We start from the raw sequence: 21259 nt of genomic DNA, 5'->3' as shown, positions 1-21259 counted from the left end.
AGAAGGGGAGGGAGGGGGGGAAAGAAAGCAGGAGGCCCTTCTAACACAGACTAGCCAAGTCCTGGGCACTGGACATTCCCGGAAAGCTCAGCGCATGAGGGTCTCCATGGAAACAGCTGTCACGGCCAAGTTCAAAGTGTATGAAGTGAAAGCTCTGAGTAGACTCCGCAGTAGCGAGACACCAGAGGACTGAGGGGACAGGAGGAGTCTAGTCTGTGGAACACAACAAAGAATCTTCAGTAGGTAAGTTACTCAATCTTGACAAAACACCCCCAACACAAATACTTCCTTCTCCAGCTCTGTTGTGCAGTTCTGAGTTATCCATTGGCTCCACATTGTATTCATTAATTAGCTTAATCAGAGTTACACAATAGCTTGGCTAACTGGGGGTGATGGGATGAGGGGGAGGTCTTGTTGTTGTTAGGGAGAGGAGGTGGTGAGGTAACTTTAGAAGCATGTCTGAAGCTAGTCAGCCACTTGCTGCAGCCGAGCTGCTGCTCTCATGAATAATGCAATTTGTGTGAGCGTGCGTGTGTGTGTGTGTGTGAATGAGTGAGTGTGTGTGTGTGTGTGTTACACCACAGCAAAGGGTCAAGAAAGAGAAGGAAGAGAGGACGAAGAGAGAGAAGTGAAGGGAGAGGAAGAGGGAGGTCAGAGAGGGATAGAGAGAAGGAGGAGAGGGGAGGGAGTTGTTAAAAAAGAGAGGGGGGTTTGACTGAGATTGCAGAAGGAGTGTGTTTGCTACCACACAGTGGATAAATACAGGGAGAGGATCAGTAAGGTTTATGAACGGAAACCGTTGGTTTGCAGGTTCTAGAGAGGAGGTCACCCATGAACAACAACCATGGAGGGGAACATGATTACAGCAGGGACCGGAACCGGAGCTGGCGCTGTAACCATGGTAACAGGTCCCACTGGCACCCCGGACCTCCAGGTTCTGACCCACAGAGTGAAGCTTCTAGAGCACAGCTTGAGAGACAACGTCAGCTCCTTCACTGAGTCAGAGAGCGCTCTGCACAACAGGTGAGGAGCAGGTGACAGAGAGACAGGGATCACGTATCACACAGCTACGACATATGGCCACAACCATATCACATTGCACATGTCCTGTTGTGCGAACATGCAGCTTACCACACAGCATTTTGCGTAGTAACAGACTATTGGTTACCTCTTAGCATGATATCACTGTTTGTGAGGTTTATTTCAAACTTTCCAGTCAGTAAGGTATGTGTGCACACTTGTACTTTCTCTTGGACTGATGACAGGCAAAAACTATTTGACAGTAAGAGGTCTCATCTCTGTTGAATGCTAATGTAATCCTATGCTAGTCATGTAATGGTATGCTAATCATGCAATGCTATGCTAACCATGTAATGCTATGAGAATGTCATGTGATCTAATGAGTCACGTCGTCCTACTATGCAGGATCAGAGAGTTGGAAGTGTCAGAGCAGAGACTCCTACAGAAGGTGGAGGACCTCACTGCCAACTCAGTCCTCCACTGTCCCAGCATGCCGCAGCGTCAGAGGCTAGACGAGCGGCTCCACGCACTCAGGGAGGAGGTACGCTCCATGGTGAGAGACATAATTGAGATTTACATGAGCTTCAATGAGGCATAGCAAACATACGAGTAAGCCTGTTGTAACTCAAGTAGTGTAAGCCTGTTATAACTCAGGTAATAGTGTAGTGTAAGCCTGTTGTAACTCAGTTAATAGTGTAGTGTAAGTCTGTTGTAACTCAGGTAATAGTGTAGTGTAAGTCTGTTATAACTCAGGTAATAGTGTAGTGTAAGCCTGTTATAACTCAGGTAATAGTGTAGTGTAAGCCTGTTGTAACTCAGGTAATAGTGTAGTGTAAGCCTGTTGTAACTCAGGTAATAGTGTATTGTAAGTCTGTTGTAACTCAGGTAATAGTGTAGTGTAAGTCTGATGTAACTCAGGTAATAGTGTAGTGTAAGCCTGTTATAACTCAGGTATTAGTGTAGTGTAAGCCTGTTGTAACTCAGGTAATAGTGTAGTGTAAGGCTGTTGTAACTCAGGTAATAGTGTAGTGTAAGCCTGTTGTAACTCAGGTATTAGTGTAGTGTAAGTCTGTTGTAACTCAGGTAATAGTGTAGTGTAAGTCTGTTATAACTCAGGTAATAGTGTAGTGTAAGTCTGTTGTAACTCAGGTAATAGTGTAGTGTAAGCCTGTTGTAACTCAGGTATTAGTGTAGTGTAAGTCTGTTGTAACTCAGGTAATAGTGTAGTGTAAGCCTGTTGTAACTCAGGTAATAGTGTAGTGTAAGCCTGTTGTAACTCAGGTATTAGTGTAGTGCAAGGCTGTTGTAACTCAGGTAATAGTGTAGTGTAAGCCTGTTGTAACTCAGGTAATAGTGTAGTGTAAGTCTGTTTTAACTCAGGTATTAGTGTAGTGTAAGTCTGTTGTAACTCAGGTAATAGTGTAGTGTAAGCCTGTTGTAACTCAGGTAGTGTAGTGTAAGCCTGTTGTCAGTCAGGTAGTGTAGTGTAAGCCTGTTGTAACTCAGGTAATAGTGTAGTGTAAGGCTGTTGCAACTCAGGTAATAGTGTAGTGTAAGCCTGTTGTAACTCAGGTAATAGTGTAGTGTAAGCCTGTTGTAACTCAGGTAATAGTGTAGTGTAAGGCTGTTATAACTCAGGTAATAGTGTAGTGTAAGCCTGTTATAACTCAGGTAATAGTGTAGTGTAAGCCTGTTGTAACTCAGGTAATAGTGTAGTGTAAGGCTGTTATAACTCAGGTAATAGTGTAGTGTAAGCCTGTTATAACTCAGGTAATAGTGTAGTGTAAGCCTGTTATAACTAAGGTAATAGTGTAGTGTAAGGCTGTTGTAACTCAGGTAATAGTGTAGTGTAAGCCTGTTGTAACTCAGGTAATAGTGTAGTGTAAGGCTGTTGTAACTCAGGTAATAGTGTAGTGTAAGCCTGTTGTAACTCAGGTAGTGTAGTGTAAGCCTGTTGTCAGTCAGGTAGTGTAGTGTAAGCCTGTTGTAACTCAGGTAATAGTGTAGTGTAAGTCTGTTATAACTCAGGTAATAGTGTAGTGTAAGCCTGTTATAACTAAGGTAATAGTGTAGTGTAAGGCTGTTGTAACTCAGGTAATAGTGTAGTGTAAGCCTGTTGTAACTCAGGTAATAGTGTAGTGTAAGGCTGTTGTAACTCAGGTAATAGTGTAGTGTAAGCCTGTTGTAACTCAGGTAGTGTAGTGTAAGCCTGTTGTCAGTCAGGTAGTGTAGTGTAAGCCTGTTGTAACTCAGGTAATAGTGTAGTGTAAGGCTGTTGCAACTCAGGTAATAGTGTAGTGTAAGCCTGTTGTAACTCAGGTATTAGTGTAGTGTAAGCCTGTTATAACTAAGGTAATAGTGTATTGTAAGTCTGTTGTAACTCAGGTATTAGTGTAGTGTAAGGCTGTTGTAACTCAGGTAATAGTGTAGTGTAAGTCTATAACTCAGGTAATAGTGTAATGTAAGTCTGTTGTAACTCAGGTAATAGTGTAGTGTAAGTCTGTTGTAATTCAGGTAATAGTGTAGTGTAAGTCTGTTGTAACTCAGGTAATAGTGTAGTGTAAGTCTGTTATAACTCAGGTAATAGTGTAGTGTAAGTCTGTTATAACTCAGGTATTAGTGTAGTGTAAGTCTGTTGTAACTCAGGTATTAGTTTAATTTCATGTATTGTACTTTATTGTAAGTATAAGAAGAAGGAGAATGTGCATGTATTATAACTCTATTGTAGCTCAGGTGCATGTCAGACGTTATTGTAATCGCTCTGTCTCTGTCCCAGTCCCAGGAGAAGGAGCGTGGGGATCGCGTGTGGAGGGAGAGGCTGCAGCGCTGCCAGGCCCAGCTCAGGGCTAAAGAAGAGGAGATGGGCCGCCAGTCTCAGTACTTTGAGCACTTTAAGAGCCAGCTGCACCACAAGCTAGGCCTGGCTAGAGACAGAGAGCAGGGCCTGCAGACCAGACTCCACCAGCTGGAGAGACAGGTGCTGGAGATGAACGTATCTGCTGCCACCAACATAGCCCCTGTCAACACAGCTAGCATCAACTCCGTTACTGCAGCCAATGTCAACCCCATCATGGTACCAACCTCAGGCCAACAGAAAACAGAGACAGAGAGACTGCCCCACCCAAGGGAGGAAGGAGAAGGAGAGGAGGAGGACGAGGAGGAGAATAAACAGTCGAGACACTATGGACAACCGCTCCAGCAGAAGCAGGGAGCGGATGATAGAGAAATAGAGGGCGAAAGAGAGGGGGAGGAAGGAGAAGAGGGTGAGAGTCTGGGGGGTGAGGCTAGACTGAGAAGCTTCATCTTCAGCCTCCAGGAGGACCTCAGGGTTCTGCTGGAGAGGGAGGAGCAGGGGCTGGCAGAGCAGAAGGGGCTGATGGAACAGCTGCAGGAAGTGCAGGAGAACAACCACTTCTTGTCCTGTACGTTGGAGGAGATGAGGACGGTGGTCCACAGGCTGAAGCTGACAGAGAGCTCCCTGATGGAGGAGGTGGAGGAGCTGCAAGAGGAGAACCAGAGACTGTGTCAGAGGCTCAGCCAGACCCTGAGACAGACCAACCACAGCCTGGGTTCTACTGACCCCAGCCTCAGCCCTGCCTCTACCCCTAGCCTGGCTACCTCCCTGCCAAACACCCCTGCCCTGGGTCAACCACTTCCCTGCTCTGTGGACAACACTGACCCGGTGAGTGATGACATTAAAGTTTATGTGGAGGGGACTCTGTAAATCAGTCTAAGAGTTGAAGAGTTAAGCCTCAAGAAAGGGAATGATTACGATTATAAGCAAACCTTATTTTAGGATTGTAAAATGGATTATAATGTGAGATTATCAAAGTGGAATGTTAATCTGATTAACTACAGTGGAACTAAAGAGTGTGGCTGGCTTGTGTGTTTGAGACTGGGCTCTGCTTTGTATTGAGTCTCTAATATTTAGTGTTCATCGTCTCTGCAGGTGAAGGTGATCCCAGGCCAGTCATCACTAGACACACCTCCCTCTGCTCACCACCATGGAGCAGCAGAGAGGTCACAGGAAAACTCCACTCTGCCTCTGCCCCGGCCGGACCTCCTGAACCTCTCAGGCCACCGTAGCCAGAACCCCGGCCTCATATCCCTTGGCACTAAGAGCATTGAGGGTCTGGGAGAGTTGAGCCTGGGGGACTGGTATCCTGGTCCTCGGGGCTTAACCTCTCTCAACCTGGAGGAGGGGACGAGCGAGGAGACTGAGGCCCTGAGAGATGCTTACAGGAGCATGGGGGGCGACATGGACTCACTCCGGGACCACAGGGACCAGCTGGAGAGCACGCTACGACACACACAGGACCAGCTGCACAGGGTGACCGAGGAGAACGCCCAGCTGAAATGTAAACTCAGGGAGCAGGGAGAAACAGGGTCCTGCGAGGTGGAGCAGGTGTCCTCGCTTGTAGGCAAGAGCATGACAAATGTCCAGGAAAACAAGGTGCCAACTCAAAATCTAATACCCCAGGGTAGCAGAGAGCTCACTGCAACTCCAACCCAGAATGATACTATCCTGTTCTTAGCCCAGGATGACCTGTCTCTGTATGCCTTGGCCCAAGATGACCTAGCCCTAGCCTTGAACCAGGAGAACCGGGCCCTGGGCAGGCATATCCAGGAGCTCCTAGCCCACATAGAGAGCCAGGAGGGAGAGAGTGAAAGGGAGCTAGTCCAGCTCAGGCTGCAGGTGTCCCTGCTAGAGAGGGAGAGCACCAGGCTGGAGCAGGAGAACCAGGAGCAGGGAAGTCTCATCACCGAGCTGACCAGGAAGAGTGAGGATGACCTCAACACTATCATAGACCGGCAGGAGAGACGGATCGAAAGCAGTCAGCTAGGCCTACAGCAGGGTGACCATGGTTTGACCACTGAGTCAGAGTGCGGTCAACAGGGTGAGCATGCGGTTGGCTCAGTGTACGCTCAACAGGGTCAACCCACGGTAGGGTTTGTGACCAGTCTACAAAGTGATCAGACGCCAGGGTCAGTGAATAGTGGTGTACTACAGGTTGACCACACGATCGAGTCAGTGTGTGGTCAACAGGAGGACCGTTTGACCACAGAGTCGGTGTGCAGGCTTAGAGAGGAGAGGGACGAGCTGATTGGCTCTCTCAGTGATCTCAAAGAGGAAAGAGAACAGGTAGCCCTCTCACTCAGCAGTCAGACAGAGGAGAAACACCAGCTAACACGCTCCGTGTGGGTTCTGAAAGAAGAACGCGACCAGATCCATAAGTCACTCTGCGGTTTAAAAGACGAGAAAGAACAGCTGGCAAGGTCCCTCTGTGGTCTGAAAGACAAGAGAGACAAGGTCATGCGGTCAATGTGTGGTTTAAAAGAGGAGAGAGACCAGCTAGTTCAGTCAATGTCTGGACTCCAGGAGGAGAGAGACCAGCTAGTTCAGTCAATGTCTGGTCTCCAGGAGGAGAGAGACCAGCTAGTTCAGTCAATGTCTGGACTCCAGGAGGAGAGAGACCAGCTAGTTCAGTCAATGTCTGGTCTCCAGGAGGAGAGAGACCAGCTAGTTCAGTCAATGTCTGGACTCCAGGAGGAGCGAGACCAGCTCGTTCAGTCAATGTCTGGTCTCCAGGAGGAGAGAGACCAGCTAGTTCAGTCAATGTCTGGACTCCAGGAGGAGAGAGACAAGCTCTCGCAGTCTCTCTTCAGTCAAAAAGATGAGAGAGACCAACTAAACGAGTCACTCCGCGAACTAGAAAAAGAGAGAGGCCAGTTGATGCAGTCAATGTGTGGTTTAAAGGGACAGAGAGACAAGCTAACACAGACACTCAGCCGTCTAGAGCAGGAGAAAGACAAGCTGTCATCTCTCTGCCTTCAAACACAAGAGAGGTGCCAGGTGAACCAGTTTGTCTCTGATTTAAAAGAAGAGAGAGAGCAGTTAGTTCAGTCAATGGATGTTCTGAGAGAACAGAGCGAAGAGCTCACAGAGGAGAGAGACCAGTTGCAGACGGACGTCGCTGCTCTACGGAATAAGCTGCTGTTACAGGGGCGGAGCCACAACCAGCAGCCCTCAGAGAACCATGTTGGCATGGCAACATGCACAGAGGGTGTGGCTACAGAGAGAGGTGATGGTGATGTCACTCAGAGAGGTCTGGCCACAGTCTACTCCTACAAGACCATCTGTCTGGGGCAGTCTGCACAGGTAGGAGCGAATCTTTGTACATGTGTGAGTTGTTATGTATCTTGGCACTGATTAATTTCTGTCAGTAGTAGCGTGGCAGGGTTGTGTGAGTTATAGCATATACCTGTATCCAGGACCACTTGGGAGAGAAAGAGGGGACAGACGTGGAGCAGAGTGAACTGATGAGGGAGATTGAGTCGCTGGGGTTAGAACTCAGAACGTCACGAGAGGTACTGGAGAAGAGCCAATCAGAGGTGAGCTCTTCTTTCTTCCTGTCTTCTTGGCCAATCAGAGGAGAGGTCAGAGGTCAGAACCATGACTGGACAGAATCTGTGATTGCAGGCTCAAAGGTGGTACCGTGAGCTGGGTGTGTCTGAGGTCAGACGAGAGGAGGCTGAGAAGAGGGCAGTACAGGCAGCCAATGAGGTGAAGAGGATGAGAGAGGGAACCAAGGAGGTGGAGGAGACAAAGAGGGAGAACCACACACTAAGAGCAGAGGTATGGATAGAGAAAGTATCCCTCTCACTAACCACAGTAGTCATGTCATGATAACCCACTGGCTGTGTCTGTTGTTAGTTGGGAGAGGTGAAGAGCAGACTAGCGAGTCTGGAGAGAGAGAAGACCGATGCTCACTCATTAAGGATCAAGATCGAAGAGAAGTTCAGCTTGCTTCAGGCTGAACTCAAAGCCAAGGTGTGTGTTGTGTCAGGCTGAACTCAAGCCAAGGTGTGTGTGTTGTGTTGACTAATTATTTATATGTGTGTACTGTATACCTGAATTTGTGATTGTTCATTCACTGAGATCTGTGTGTGTAACAGAGTGTTGCTCTGAAAGAGCTGAGTTCAGAGTACACATCTCTGAAGAGAGAGCAGGGCAGCAGAGAGGACTGGAGCAACACACTCATCTCACTGAGGGCGCGCTATGATGACATCAGAGCTAAGGTAAACTACCTTTTGTCAGCTAAGATAGGTAAAATATACCCTTAAGGTTACCAATTTAGGTAGAAGTCACCCTTTTGCACAGATCTAGGATCAGCTTAATAATCTACTCTCCCTGAATCCAGAGCCTTACCATTAGGCAGAAAATACAAAACTGACCTTAGATCAGTGTCAAGGAGCAACTTCATCATACTCTGATAAGACCACAGCTCCCTGCTTAGAGTGATGTTTGTTCAAAGACATGCAGAATTAATTGTATTGGAAGAGAGCTTTTACGATATCAAAAGAGCTGTATTTGTGGTCAGTGTTTTTGGTTTACTGTTTTTTGTTATTTCCAGTGTATTTAGTCTAATGGCTGTGACTCTCCTGACTCTCTCCAGTACAATGTTCTCCTGAGAAAGAGTCAGACGGATCTGGACATAGCTCCTTTAAAGGTGAGGGGGGTGGAGAATGGTGGTAGTCTGTTGGTCTGGTTTGATACATGGTTGTTTGGAGCTAATAGAAGATTTGGTGTTGGACTTGTTTTGACAGACAGCTTTTGTATCCAATGTCAGGCCATGCTGTCATGATTTGGTTTTGATTGACTGATGATCTGTCCAATGACACGCCAAGCTGTCATGTTTTGGTTTTGATTGACTGATGCTTGGCTTGTCCAATGACAAGCCAAGCTGTCATGATTTGGTTTTGATTGACTGATCATCTGTCTAATGGCAGGCCAAGTTGTCATGTCTGGTGGTGAAGTGCCAGCAGAGGAACAGTCTACTGGTGCAGTTGATGCGAGCCCTGCGTCGGTATGGCTGCCTGGACTACAATCTGACCCAGGAGGCTGAGGACCTGCTTAACGACACAGCACTGCAGGACTACGCCAGCACCTTCACACCCCCATCCACTGCAGCTCTGCAGGAGAACACCCACCTTCTCCCACCTGCAGCCTCAGAACGACCGGAGCGCTCACAGACCTCTCCTGCAGCATCCACAGCACAGGTAAGAGTTACAGTAACACAGGAGTTTTCAAACCTCTCCTTGGGGACCCCCAGCGGTTCCATGTATTCAAACTAATCCACAGCTAGTACACCTGATTCAACTTGTCAACTAATCATCAAGCCCTTGACTACTTGAATCAGTTGAGTTAGTTCAGGGAAACAACACAATTGTGAAACGTTTGGGGGTCCCGAGGAGAGGTTTGAAACCCACTGCAGTAACACACCATACCACTGCACTGAACCACTAACTCATTTTAGTACAGTGTAATACAGAAAACATACCTCACACCAGCTGAAGGGGTTTATAACATAACACACCCATGTAAGGGGTTTCCCATGTCATCTCTAAGGTGTTGTGCTCTCTTCCTAGGAGCTGGGTAAAGCTGTGTCTGAAGGCAGTGGGAGGGAACACTTCAGAGTGTGTGTGGCCACAGCAGACTACTGCCCCTCTCCGAACATGCCTCACACTCTACTGCCAATGGTAGTCTGATTTAGAAATATTATAACTCTCAGTTTCTGTGGAGCATCGTATTGATGCATATAACAACATTATAACACATTATATCTTGTTGCTTTAGTGTTGCATGTCTTATACAGTAGGCTTATATTATCCACACATTTCTGTTACAGCTTCCCCTTTCTGCGGGTGAATCAGTCCAAGTCACTGGACTCCCAGACAGACGTGGGATGTACCATGCCGAGGTGAAAGGGGAGTCTGGCCTGGTCCCTGCCCGTTTCTTAGAGGAGAATGGGAGACCACTCATCCTGACTCCCCCCTCGCCAGAGAGATGTGCCAGTCTGACTAGGAAGTTGACCAGTCCGGAGAAGATCATCAACCTTCACCAGCAGCTACAGAAGACTCTCTCCAACAGCTACCAGGTAGGCCTATAGTACAGCTTTAACAAACTCTACGCTACCTACCTGCACACAAGTCATTTTTTATTTATTTAACCTTTAGTTTGACAGGGAGTCAATTCTGAGACCAGATGAGCTCTCTATAGCACCACAATACACATCAAAATACAATAAACACATTAAACTACACATTCATATACACAATAAAATAAAAAACACACACATGTTAAATATTTAGTAACTTTATTGTTCACAAAGGAAACTTCAGTTGTAGTAGAATTCAGTACAAAACCAAACAATGCTATGCTAACCTGGCTTGAAGGACCGCAAATGTATATTGTTTATGCACAAAGTCCCAGTATAGTCTACACTTCAATGTCACCCATTCTTGCCCATTCTCTCCCTAGGTTTTCCCTTCCAAGACCAGCCCCCAGGTTTACTCCAGTCCCCCTCCAGGCCAGGGGAACTCCCCAGGATACCCCAACCCTGCTGCCCCCAACCGACCCAAACATACCCTCATAACAACTACCCCTATTATTACTACTACTACTCCCCTATCTACCACTGCCCCCACTAGAACTACCAGTGATGGTGCTACCTCTTCTAAGCAGACCCCAAACAGAGCACATCCAACTACTAACCCTCCTGTCCACACCACCACCACTGCCCTTAGCATTAGCAGTGCTAAACAACCCCTCTCTAAAACTGGCTCTACTGCTGCTACCTCCGATGCTACTACCCCTGTTAATACCCCTCCTACCGCTATGGCCCGGACTGTTAAAGCACAAACTACCACTGCCTTGTGGAACACTGCCTCCACCAAATCTGCCCCTCCAACTATTACCCCTGAAACTACAGCCCCCACCAAAATGGCCCCCATCACTACTGCTCTTCCTCTTGCTGAGTTGTCACGACTGCCTGGTGAGGACCATTGTATCAAGAAGCCCCTCTCCAACTGCCAACCTGAACAAGCTAAACCAACCAAACCCAGAGCTATACCAGGTGCAGTAGCCCACACAATACACACTGTTGACTGTACACTTGACGGAAAGCACGCGTGTCTGATTGTCTTTGGTCCCGCCGCTTTTAGAACCTCCAGCTGAGGTGGGCTCTGTTGAGGTCATCAGGATGGTGGGACAGAGCAGCCTCATGATTGGTTGGGAGAGACCGCCACTTGATGAGCTGGGCTGTAGCAACGGAACCTTTGTGTATGGATACAGGGTAGGCTGCTCCTCTCGCCTTGGATACAGTAGAATGTAAATAGAGGGTTTGGGTGTTGTTCATTCTGTGCTCTGTGTATGTTGTGCTTCTCTCTCTCTCTCTCTCTCTCTCTCTCTCTCTCTCTCTCTCTCTCTCTCTCTGTCTCTCTGTCTCTCTCTCTCTCTCTCTCTCTCTCTCTCTCTCTCTCTCTCTCTCTCTCTCTCTCTCTCTCTCTCTAATTTAATTTCAATCTAATTTAAGGGGCTTTATTGGCATGGGAATCATATGTTTACATTGCCAAAGCAAGTGAAAAAGATGATAAACAAAAGTGAATGAAACAATAAAAAAATTAACAGTAAACATTACACTCACAGAAGTTCAAAAATAATAAAGACATTTCAAGTGTCATTATGTCTATATACAGTGTTGTAATGATGTGCAAATAGTTAAAGTATAAAAATAAATCAACATAAATATAGGTTGTATTTACAATGGTGTTTGTTCTTCAGTGGTTGCCCTTTTCTTGTTGGAACAGGTCACAAATTCTGCTGCTGTGATTGCACACTGTGTTATTTCACCCAATAGATATGGGAGTTTATCCAAATTCTAATATGGTCATACATTTGGCAGGAGGTTAGGAAGTGCAGCTCAGTTTCCACCTCATTTTGTGGGCAGCGTGCACATAGCCTGTCTTCTCTTGAGAGCCAGGTCTGCCTAAGGCGGCCTTTCTCAATAGCAAGGCTATGCTCACTAAGTCTGTACATAGTCAAAGATGTCCTTAATTTGGGGTCAGTCACAGTGGTCAGGTATTCTGCCACTGTGTACTCTCTGTTTAGGGCCAAATAGCATTCTAGTTTGCTCTGATTTTTTGTAAATTCTTTCCAATGTGTCAAGTAATTCTCTTTTTGTTTTCTCATAATTTGTTTGTGTCTAATTGTGTTGCTGTCCTGGGGCTCTGTGGGGTCTGTTTGTGTTTGTGAACAGAGCCCCAGGACCAGCTTGCTTAGGGGACTCTTCTCCAGGTTCATCTCTCTGTAGGTGATGGCTTAGTTATGGAAGGTTTGGGAATCACTTTCTTTTAGGTGGTTGTAGAATTGAATGGCTCTTTTCTGGATTTTGTTAATTAGCGGGTATCGGCCTAATTCTGCTCTGCATGTATTATTTGGTGTTTTACGTTGTACACAGAGGATATTTTTGCAGAATTCTGCATGCAGAGTCTCAATTTGGTGTTTGTCCCATTTTGTGAATTCTTGGTTGGTGAGCGGACCCCAGCTCTCACAACCATAAAGGGCAATGGGTTCTATAACTGATTCAAGTATTTTTAGCCAGATCCTAATTGGTATGTCGGATTTTATGTTCCTTCTAATGCATAGAAGGCCCTTCTTGCCTTGTCTCTCAGATCATTCACAGCTTTGTGGAAGTTACCTGTGACGCTGATGTTTAGGCCGAGGTATGTATAGTTTTTTGTGTGCTCTAGGGCAACGGTGTCTAGATGGAATTTGTATTTGTGGTCCTGGCAACTGGACCTTTTTTGGAACATCATTATATTTGTCTTACTGAGAATTTTAAATTTGTACAGCAGACCCTCATGCCAAATTGAGTCAATAGCTTTTTTGAAATCAACAAAGCATGAGAAGACTTTGCCTTTTGTTTTGGTTTGTTTGTTTGTCAATTAGGGTGTGCAGGGTGAATACGTGGTCTGTTGTACGATATTTTGGTAAAAAGCCAATTTGACCTTTGCTCAGGACATTGTTTTCACTGAGGAAATGTATGAGTCTGTTGTTAATGATAATGCAGAGGATTTTCCCAAGGTTGCTGTTGATGCATATCTCACGGTAGTTATTGGGGTAAAATTTGTCTCCACTTTTATAGATTGGGGTGATCAGTCCTTGGTTCCAAATATTGGGGAAGATGTCAGAGCTAAGGATGATGTTAAACAGTTTAGCCAATTGGAATTTAATGGTACAGCCTACCATTATCATTTAATTGAGGACACCATCAACACCACAGGCCTTTTTGGGTTGGAGGGTTTGTATTTTGTCCTGTAGTTCATTGAATGTAATTGGAGAATCCAGTGAGTTCTGGTAGTCTTTAATAGTTGATTCTAAAATTTGTATTTGATCATGCATATGTTTTTGCTGTTTGTTCGTTGTTATAGGGCCAAAAAGATTGGAGAAGTGGTTTACCCATACATCTCCATTTTGGATAGATAAATCTTCGTGTTGTTGTTTGTTTAGTGTTTTCCAATTTTCCCAGAAGTGGTTAGTCTATGGATTCTTCACTTATATTGAGCTGATTTCTGACGTGCTGTTCCTTCTTTTTCCGTAGTGTGTTTCTGTATTGTTTTAGTGATTCACCATAGTGAAGGCGTAGGCTCAGGTTTTCTGGGTCTGTATGTTTTTGGTTAGATAGGTTTCTCAATTTCTTTCTTAGGTTTTTGCATTCTTCATCAAAACCTTTGTCATTGTCGTTAGTTTTCTTTGGTTTTCTGTTTGACATGTTTAGATCTGATAGGGAAGCTGAGAGGTCAAATATACTGTTTAGGTTTTCCACTGCCAAGTTTACACCTTCACTATCAAAGTGAAATGTTTTTTCCAGGAAGTTGTCTAAAAGGGCTTAAATTTGTTGTTGCCTAATTGTTTTTTTTGTAGGTTTCCACACTACTTTCCTTCCATCTATAGCATATCTTAATATTATTCAGTTCCTTTGGCTTTGATGCCTCATGATTGAGTATTACTCTGTTTAAGTAGACTGTGATTTTGCTGTGATCTAATAGGGGTGTCAGTGGGCTGACTGTGAACGCTCTGTCTACAGTACTACTGCCAAGAGATGAGCTATAGGTGTACCTACCATAGGAGTCCACTTGAAGCCTACCATTGACTATGTACAGTCGTGGTCAAAAGTTTTGAGAATGACACAAATACTAATTGTCACAAAGTCTGCTGCCTCAGTTTTGATGATGGCAATTTGCATATACTCCAGAATGTCATGAAGAGTGATCAGATGAATTGCAATTAATTGCAAAGTCCCTCTTTGCCATGAAAATGAACTTAATCCCAAAAAACATTACCACTACATTTCAGCCCTGCCACAACAGGACCAGCTGCCATCCTGTCAGTGATTCTCTCATTAACACAGGTGAGAGTGTTGACGAGGACAAGGCTGGACATCACTCTGTCATGCTGATTGAGTTAGAATAACAGACTGGAAGCTTTAAAAGGAGGGTGGTGCTTGAAATCATTGTTCTTCCTCTGTTAACCATGATTACCTGCAAGGAAGCATGTGCCGTCATCATTACTTTGCACAAAAAGGGCTTCACAGGCAAGGATATTGCTGCTAGTAAGATTGCACCTAAATCAACCATTTATTGGATCATCAAGAACTTCAAGGAGAGAGGTTCAATTGTTATGAAGAAGGCTTCAGGGCGCCCAAGAAAGTCCAGCAAGCGCCAGGACCATCTCCTAAAGTTGATTCAGCTGCGGGATCGGGGCACCACCAGTGCAGAGCTTGCTCAGGAATGGCAGCAGGCAGGTGTGAGTGCATCTGCACGCACAGTGAGGCGAAGACTTTTGGAGGATGGCCTGGTGTCAAGAAGGGCAGCAAAGAAGCCACTTCTCTCCAGGAAAAACATCAGGGACAGACTGATATTCTGCAAAAGGTACAGGGATTGGACTGCTGAGGACTGGGGTAAAGTCATTTTCTCTGATGAATCCCCTTTTCAATTGTTTGGAGCATCCAGAAAACACCTTGTCTGGAGAAGACAAGGTGAGCGCTACCATCAGTCCTGTGTCATGCCAACAGTAAAGCATCCTGAGACCATTCATGTGTGGGGTTGCTTCTCAGCCAAGGGAGTGGGCTCACTCACAATTTTGCCTAAAAACACAGCCATGAATAAAGAATGGTACCGACACATCCTCCGAGAGCAACTTCTCCCAACCATCCAAGAACAGTTTGGTGACGACCAATACCTTTTTCAGCATGATGGAGCACCTTGCCATAAGGCAAAAGTGATAACAAAGTGGCTCTGGGAATAAAACATCAACATTTTGGGTCCATGGCCAGGAAACTCCCCAGACCTTAATCCCACTGAGAACTTGTGGTCGATCCTCAAGAGGCGGGTGGACAAACAAAAACCCACAAATTCTGACAAACTCCAAGCATTGATTATGCAAGAATGGGCTGCCATCAGTCAGGATGTGGCCCAGAAGTTAATTGACAGCATGCCAGGGCGGATTGCAGAGGTCTTGAAAAAGAAGGGTCAACACTGCAAATATTCACTCTTTGCATAAACTTAATGTAATTGTCAATAAAAGCCTTTGACACTTATGGAATGCTTGTAATTATAATTCAGTATACCATAGTAACATCTGACAAAAATATCTCATAACACTGAAGCAGCGAACTTTGTGAAGAGCAATACTTGTGGGCCTCTGTAGCTCAGCTGGTAGAGGACGACGCTTGTAACGCCAAGGTAGTGGGTTCGATCCCCGGGACCACCCATACACAAAAATGTATGCACGCATGACTGTAAGTCGCTTTGGACAAAAGCGTCTGCTAAATGGCATATTATTATATTATATTATATTATATATTATATTCTCAAAACTTTTGACCACGACTGTACATACCAAGCGTGTGACAGAGCTGCAGGAGATGTGACCCGTTTTTGTTGGTTATGTTGTCGTAGTTGTGCCTAGGGGGGCATATGGGGAAGGGAATGCTGTCACCTCCAGGTATGTGTTTGTGCCCATGTGTGCTGAGGGTGTCAGGTTCTTGTCCAGTTCTGGCATTTAGGTAGCCACAGACTAGTACATATCCCTGGGCCTGGAAATTATTGATTTCCCCCTCCAGGATGGAGACGCTGTCTTCATTAAAGAATGGGGATTCTAGTGGGGGGATATAGGTAGCACACAGGAGGACATTTTTCTCTGTTGAGATCATTTCCTTTTGAATTTCTAGCCAAATGTAAAATGTTCCTGTTTTGATTAATTGAATAGAGTGAGTTAGGTCTGCTCTATACCAAACTAGCATACTCCCTGTTTCACACCTGGTCGTTTGGTGGATGGGACTACCAGCTCCCTGCAAGCTAGAGGGCAACCAGTGGGTCCATCTCCTCTATACCATGTTTCTTGTAGGATGACAATGTCTGTATTTCTGATTTCTTTGGTGAAGTCCAGGTTCCTGCTCTTTAGGCCAAAGGCAGATGACCTCGGGCCTTGAATATTCCAGGATGAGATAGTGAAGGCTTTGTGCTCCATAAAGTGTCCAATGTTAGTCGTGTGGTTTGGCCTCAGACCAGTATGTGTGAGCAGAGCCTGCTGAGCATCTGGTACATGCCATTGGCTTGGGCTAGTGTAAAAGTGGGGGTTGGGCCTGTTTGCCTGCTCATGACCTGGGCATATGTGTGACTTTCATGTTGAGGCCCTCTTTGCGGGAGTGGGGGGCATAGGGTGGGCAGGAGGTGCATAGGTCTGATCTGAGGGGGCTTAAATGGGGTGTGGGCATGGTTAACTTGTGGGGGGGTGTTGATGTGGCTGGTGGTGCTGTGGTCTGGATGTAGGTCCTCACGGCGTGGGTCCTCTATGTGTAGGTCCGGGTGGAGGTTCCGCAGGTCTGGGCAGGGTGTCTGTTGATATGTTGCTCCTATGTGAGGTGTTGGGGCTACGGTTGAGGGCGATGTCCTTTAGGGTCCGGGCGAAGGTGGGCACTGTTGCCTTGTATAGGTGGACCTGGTCGTAAAGGCTGTTCAAGTCCAGGGTGGAGTGGTGGGCCAGGTAGACATTTGGTTTTGAGGCACAGTCATGGGAAATACTTGCGTTTACCCGCTGTATGGTAGCAGGGTGGAAGTATTTTTGTGGTAGCAGGGTGGTGGAGATAACCACTTGTGCATTGGGGAAAGTAGAAGAAGCTTTTTCAATCACTCCCTTGAGTGCTGTGGCCACCCTTTCCTGCTGTGTTCTCAGGTCGTTTGTGCCTGTGTGTATTATTATGTGGCTGGGTGACCCAAGTTGGTCCTCAGTCAGAAGGTCTGGGGCACACTGGGTGTTTGGACACCAGAGTTTAGACACTGTGTGTTTGGGAAAAAGTTTATTTTCTTGTATGTATTTCCCATTTGAGTCCATGAGGAGTACAATCTGTGGCTTGTGTATGTCCTCAGTGGGTGTGGGGGGGTCGTCAGGAGGGCTATCAGGGTGGCTGACAGGGGAGTTGCTCAGAGAGGGTGGGATCCCCTGGGCTTGGGGTTCTTCATTTGTTTGCCCGGCTGTGATGTCGAGGCTATGGTCAGGATCTGAGGTGGGCTGTTCTGCTGTCTTCTCTGCGGGGGTGGCCAGCTCTCTACTGGGTTGTTCTCTGTCACCCGCCATCGTTCTCACCTTCTCCTCCAGCACTCTGATCCTCTCCTCTAGTGCTTTGTTCTTCTCCTGCTCCTGCTCTTTCTCCTGTTGATGTTGTCTCACCACAGTCCAGAGTGCAGTTATGTCTCTCTCCACCTCCAGCTCTCCGGGTCTGGTTGAGGGGGTGTTGTTGAGCTGGACTATTTTTTGTGCTGACTGGAGTGTGTTCACCTGCTGTTCCATCTCCATCTGCCTTACCTCCAGCTGGGTGAATGTGTACTTCATTTCAATGAGGGAGTAGTACTCTGTGCTAGGAGGTTGACTTTCCACTTGGGGTTGTTCGTCTGTGGGGTTATATAATGAAGAGGTCTGGTCTGACCCGCTCGGGGTGGGGTTATCTTTCTCAAGGGAGCGCTTCTCCTGCTGAGGTATTTCTTTGATTAGGTGAAAGTCCAACTGAAACTGTTTGGGGTTGCCCTGTACCATTACTGTTCCAGACTTATACAGATTGACATTGGCTGACTCAGAGTCCTCGTTGTCTAGTATCCTGAGTTTCAACCAATCGCTAACACCCCCCCTCTTAACAGAGGGGTAGTGTGTTAATATAGCACTGCGCCATGCCAGGGGATTGTTTGGGTGGAAGATTAAGTTGCTTATGTTCCATTTTTATAATAGTCAGCAAAAAGTGTTTCTTGATTTTCCATAAGGAGGTTCTTTTTGTACTCTTTTCGTGCCTTATCATTTTTAACATCCAGAGGGTACTGTATGCTAATAATCTCTGTGCAGCGGGAGGAGGCTTCAAAGGCCTCTGCATTTGGGTGGGGTAGGCTGTGGAACTCTCCGGCCATTGTTGGGCTCAAGGGCTATGACACCTCTCGCTTCACACCTCAGTGCTAATTGAAGTTGCAGTCGGATATGTACTGTCCTAGCAAGCTTGGTAGCCTTAACTTAGCATTCAGGCCTTATATATATAATACATAATTATAGTGTATTTTTCTTCTTGGTTGTAAAAGTAGCTTCGGACTAAACATTACTCACTCAGTTCCAGGTTGGATGGGGTTTTCTATTGTTTGTTTGACAGAGCATTTGCTGTATAGATTGGAAGTAGGAATCTCTGGTAGTAGGAATCCTTACAGGTAATTTTGTCCAAAATCAGGTTGTAGGATTGGAGTTTTGATTTTGGAGTGAAGGTATCCTGTGTATGTCGTTGCCAAAAAATCCAAGTTTATCTAACTCTAAATCTATCTTTTTGTAAAAACATGCCGAAAAATGCGGGAGCTCATCTGCTCATCTGCTCTCTCTCGCTCTCTCTCTCTATCTCTCTAGATCTATGTAGAAGGGGAATTCCACAAGTCTGTCATGAGCTCTGCATGCACTAAGGTACAGTGTTAAACGGTCCTTTGACAACATGCTCCTCCTTTCCTCCTCTTTCTTTCTCCTCTTCCTCCCCTCCTGCCCTAATGATGTAATAATATTTATCCCTGTGTGTGGTGTTTCTACGTATCATGAGTTGAATGGTTGAAGATGACAGTGTGTATCTGTCCTCTCTCTCAGTGTATTCTGGAGAATCTGGATCTGTCCGTTCCGGTCCACATCAGTGTTCAGACCCTGGGCTCCAACGGTCTCTACGCAGAGAAGGTCCTCCTCATCTACAGGGGAAAACACACCCAGTTTAGGACAGACCACACCCGTGTCAACACAGCTTCTGCTGCTCCCTGCACAGACCCTGCCTACCCAGACTGCAGAACTCCGCCCACACACCGACACAGTGGCTCCACCCAACCAGTGAGTTCTACAGACATGCCCACTTCCAAATTGACACACCCACCACGTGATCACTTTTGCCCTGACCTTGGGGTGCAACTTTCCCAAAATGTACCCTGGTTTTCAAGAAATCCTGGTTGGAAGATTCCAGGAATCCTCCAGACAGGATTTTGGGAAATTTATCGGAATTTTGCAACCTTACACTGACCCAACCTTTTCACCTTTCAATATTTTACTACAGATTTTTACTCTAGAGTTGAAACCTTACTCACCAGACTCAGAAACTCAAACAGTCATGATGTGTGCCTTTTCAGTTACTGTGTTTCATTGAAATCTGCATGAAATAATGAAATGTGATCCATTCATAATTCTCTACATTTACAGTCATGTGTGTGTGTGTACTCTGTGTGTATGTGGCGTGCCCTTCAGTTTGTGGCCATCTATAACTACAACCCTCTGAGGGACAGTCCTAACCTCCACCCCAGCAGAGAGCTGGCCCTGAGAGAGGGAGACACCGTCATGCTGCTAGGCAACCCACACAACGACGGCTTCTGTCAGGCCGAGGTGGGCCAATCAACAACATCCAGGCAGCAGTCATTTACCAATGAACTTGCAGCATCAGCTTGTAGCTTGTACCTCTTTATATCAGATCATCAGGTGTATGTACATTGAACAGATCTGTGTCTGAGATATTGAACAGACTACTATCTAAACAGACTACTATCTAAACAGACTACTATCTAAACAGACTACTATCTAAACAGACTACTATCTAAACAGACTATTATCTAACAGGCTACTATCTAAACAGACTATTATCTAACAGGCTACTATCTAAACAGACTATCTAACAGACTACTATCTAAACTGTGTGTTGCAGATGAGTGCTGGTGTACTGTAGATAGCTTGCTGAGTGACTGTGTGTTTCAGGTGAATGGCAGACGAGGTCTGGCTCCTGTGGCGTTCCTAGAGGAAGTTCCTGTTCCAGACAGACATGTAAGCCCCGCCCCTCCCCAATCTCCTCCTGAGAGAGGACCAGGTGATAGGCCACTGTGACTGCCAATCAGAGAGAGAACAAGATGATAGGCCACTGTGACTGCCAATTAGAGAGAGGACAAGATGATTGCCCACTGTGACTGCCAATCAGAGAATGCTTCCCCACAGAGAGATTATAGTGGCCAGCGTTAATGACATCATTAAACACTACCTGCCTGTGACACAAATGTTCATAAGTGCTCCCTGCCCAAAGTCATTTCAAATGGAAGACTACAGTAGAGCACCAGCCTAAATGTTGGAAGGACATATGTGTGTGGCCCAGTTTGACATTGTGCTTCGATGGACAGTTGCTTATAGCCTACATCATGCTCACTGAGATTGTGTCGAATCATCTCTAACTGTGCTTAAAAATCCCCACTGTTCTGTGTGTAACCTCTCGTGGACAGACACACGTAACATAACTGGTATCGTAACGCCTGTCAACAGACTGTGGGATACGACGACTAACAAGGAACTTTGTTCCGATGTGCAGATTTTTCATCACTGATCATTTTGGACAAATCCCGATTTCGCATCTTTCGAATTTCGGAAAGGGAGGGGACATTTGGCCCGTAGACTTGCCTGTAACTTGTAAAGGGGGGTGGAGCTACTGCCCTGCTTCCGCTACTTGCTCTAGTCTCTTTTTGAACACATCTGCCCCCAGAACTTAATCGAGTATCTGACGCAATTACGCAAGATTGTAATTCTGGGTTTCCAAGATTATTCTGTATGTGACAAGTGTCAAAAATGTCAAAGGTGGGCCTAAAGGATGTGACAACCTGTCTGACAACCTGTCTAATATCAAGTGATAGTGGGTTACATGGTAATAAAGCAAGGCCATTTTACTGGATCTTTTATCAAGCCAAATATGAAAAAAGGAGGTCCATACCAAAGACTTTGATATTTCAGTTCCTTGTCTTTATACACTGAACAAAAATATAAACGCAATATGTAAAGTGTTGGTCCCATGTTTCATGAGCTGAAATAAAA

At 45.9% G+C, this 21259-nt stretch overlaps 1 protein-coding gene across 1 annotated transcript; it reads left to right on the top strand.

The window, feature by feature from the left end:
* The first annotated feature begins 39 nt into the window (after positions 1-39).
* Positions 40-21259, top strand: LOC121579871. The gene is made up of 19 exons (XM_041894821.2): positions 40-243; positions 811-1023; positions 1426-1573; positions 3797-4702; positions 4970-7180; positions 7294-7413; positions 7502-7657; positions 7736-7852; positions 7978-8100; positions 8478-8531; positions 8812-9081; positions 9451-9561; positions 9711-9959; positions 10343-10937; positions 11026-11156; positions 18797-18850; positions 19025-19255; positions 19664-19798; positions 20165-21259. The coding sequence occupies exons 2-19, from the start codon at positions 845-847 to the stop codon at positions 20288-20290; spliced, it is 5916 nt and encodes a 1971-aa protein (XP_041750755.1). The 5' UTR covers positions 40-243; positions 811-844; the 3' UTR covers positions 20291-21259.

This window comes from Coregonus clupeaformis, unplaced genomic scaffold (genome assembly GCF_020615455.1).
Source record: "Coregonus clupeaformis isolate EN_2021a unplaced genomic scaffold, ASM2061545v1 scaf1391, whole genome shotgun sequence".
NCBI lineage: Eukaryota > Metazoa > Chordata > Actinopteri > Salmoniformes > Salmonidae > Coregonus > Coregonus clupeaformis.
This window is presented reverse-complemented; position numbering and strand designations above follow the sequence as displayed.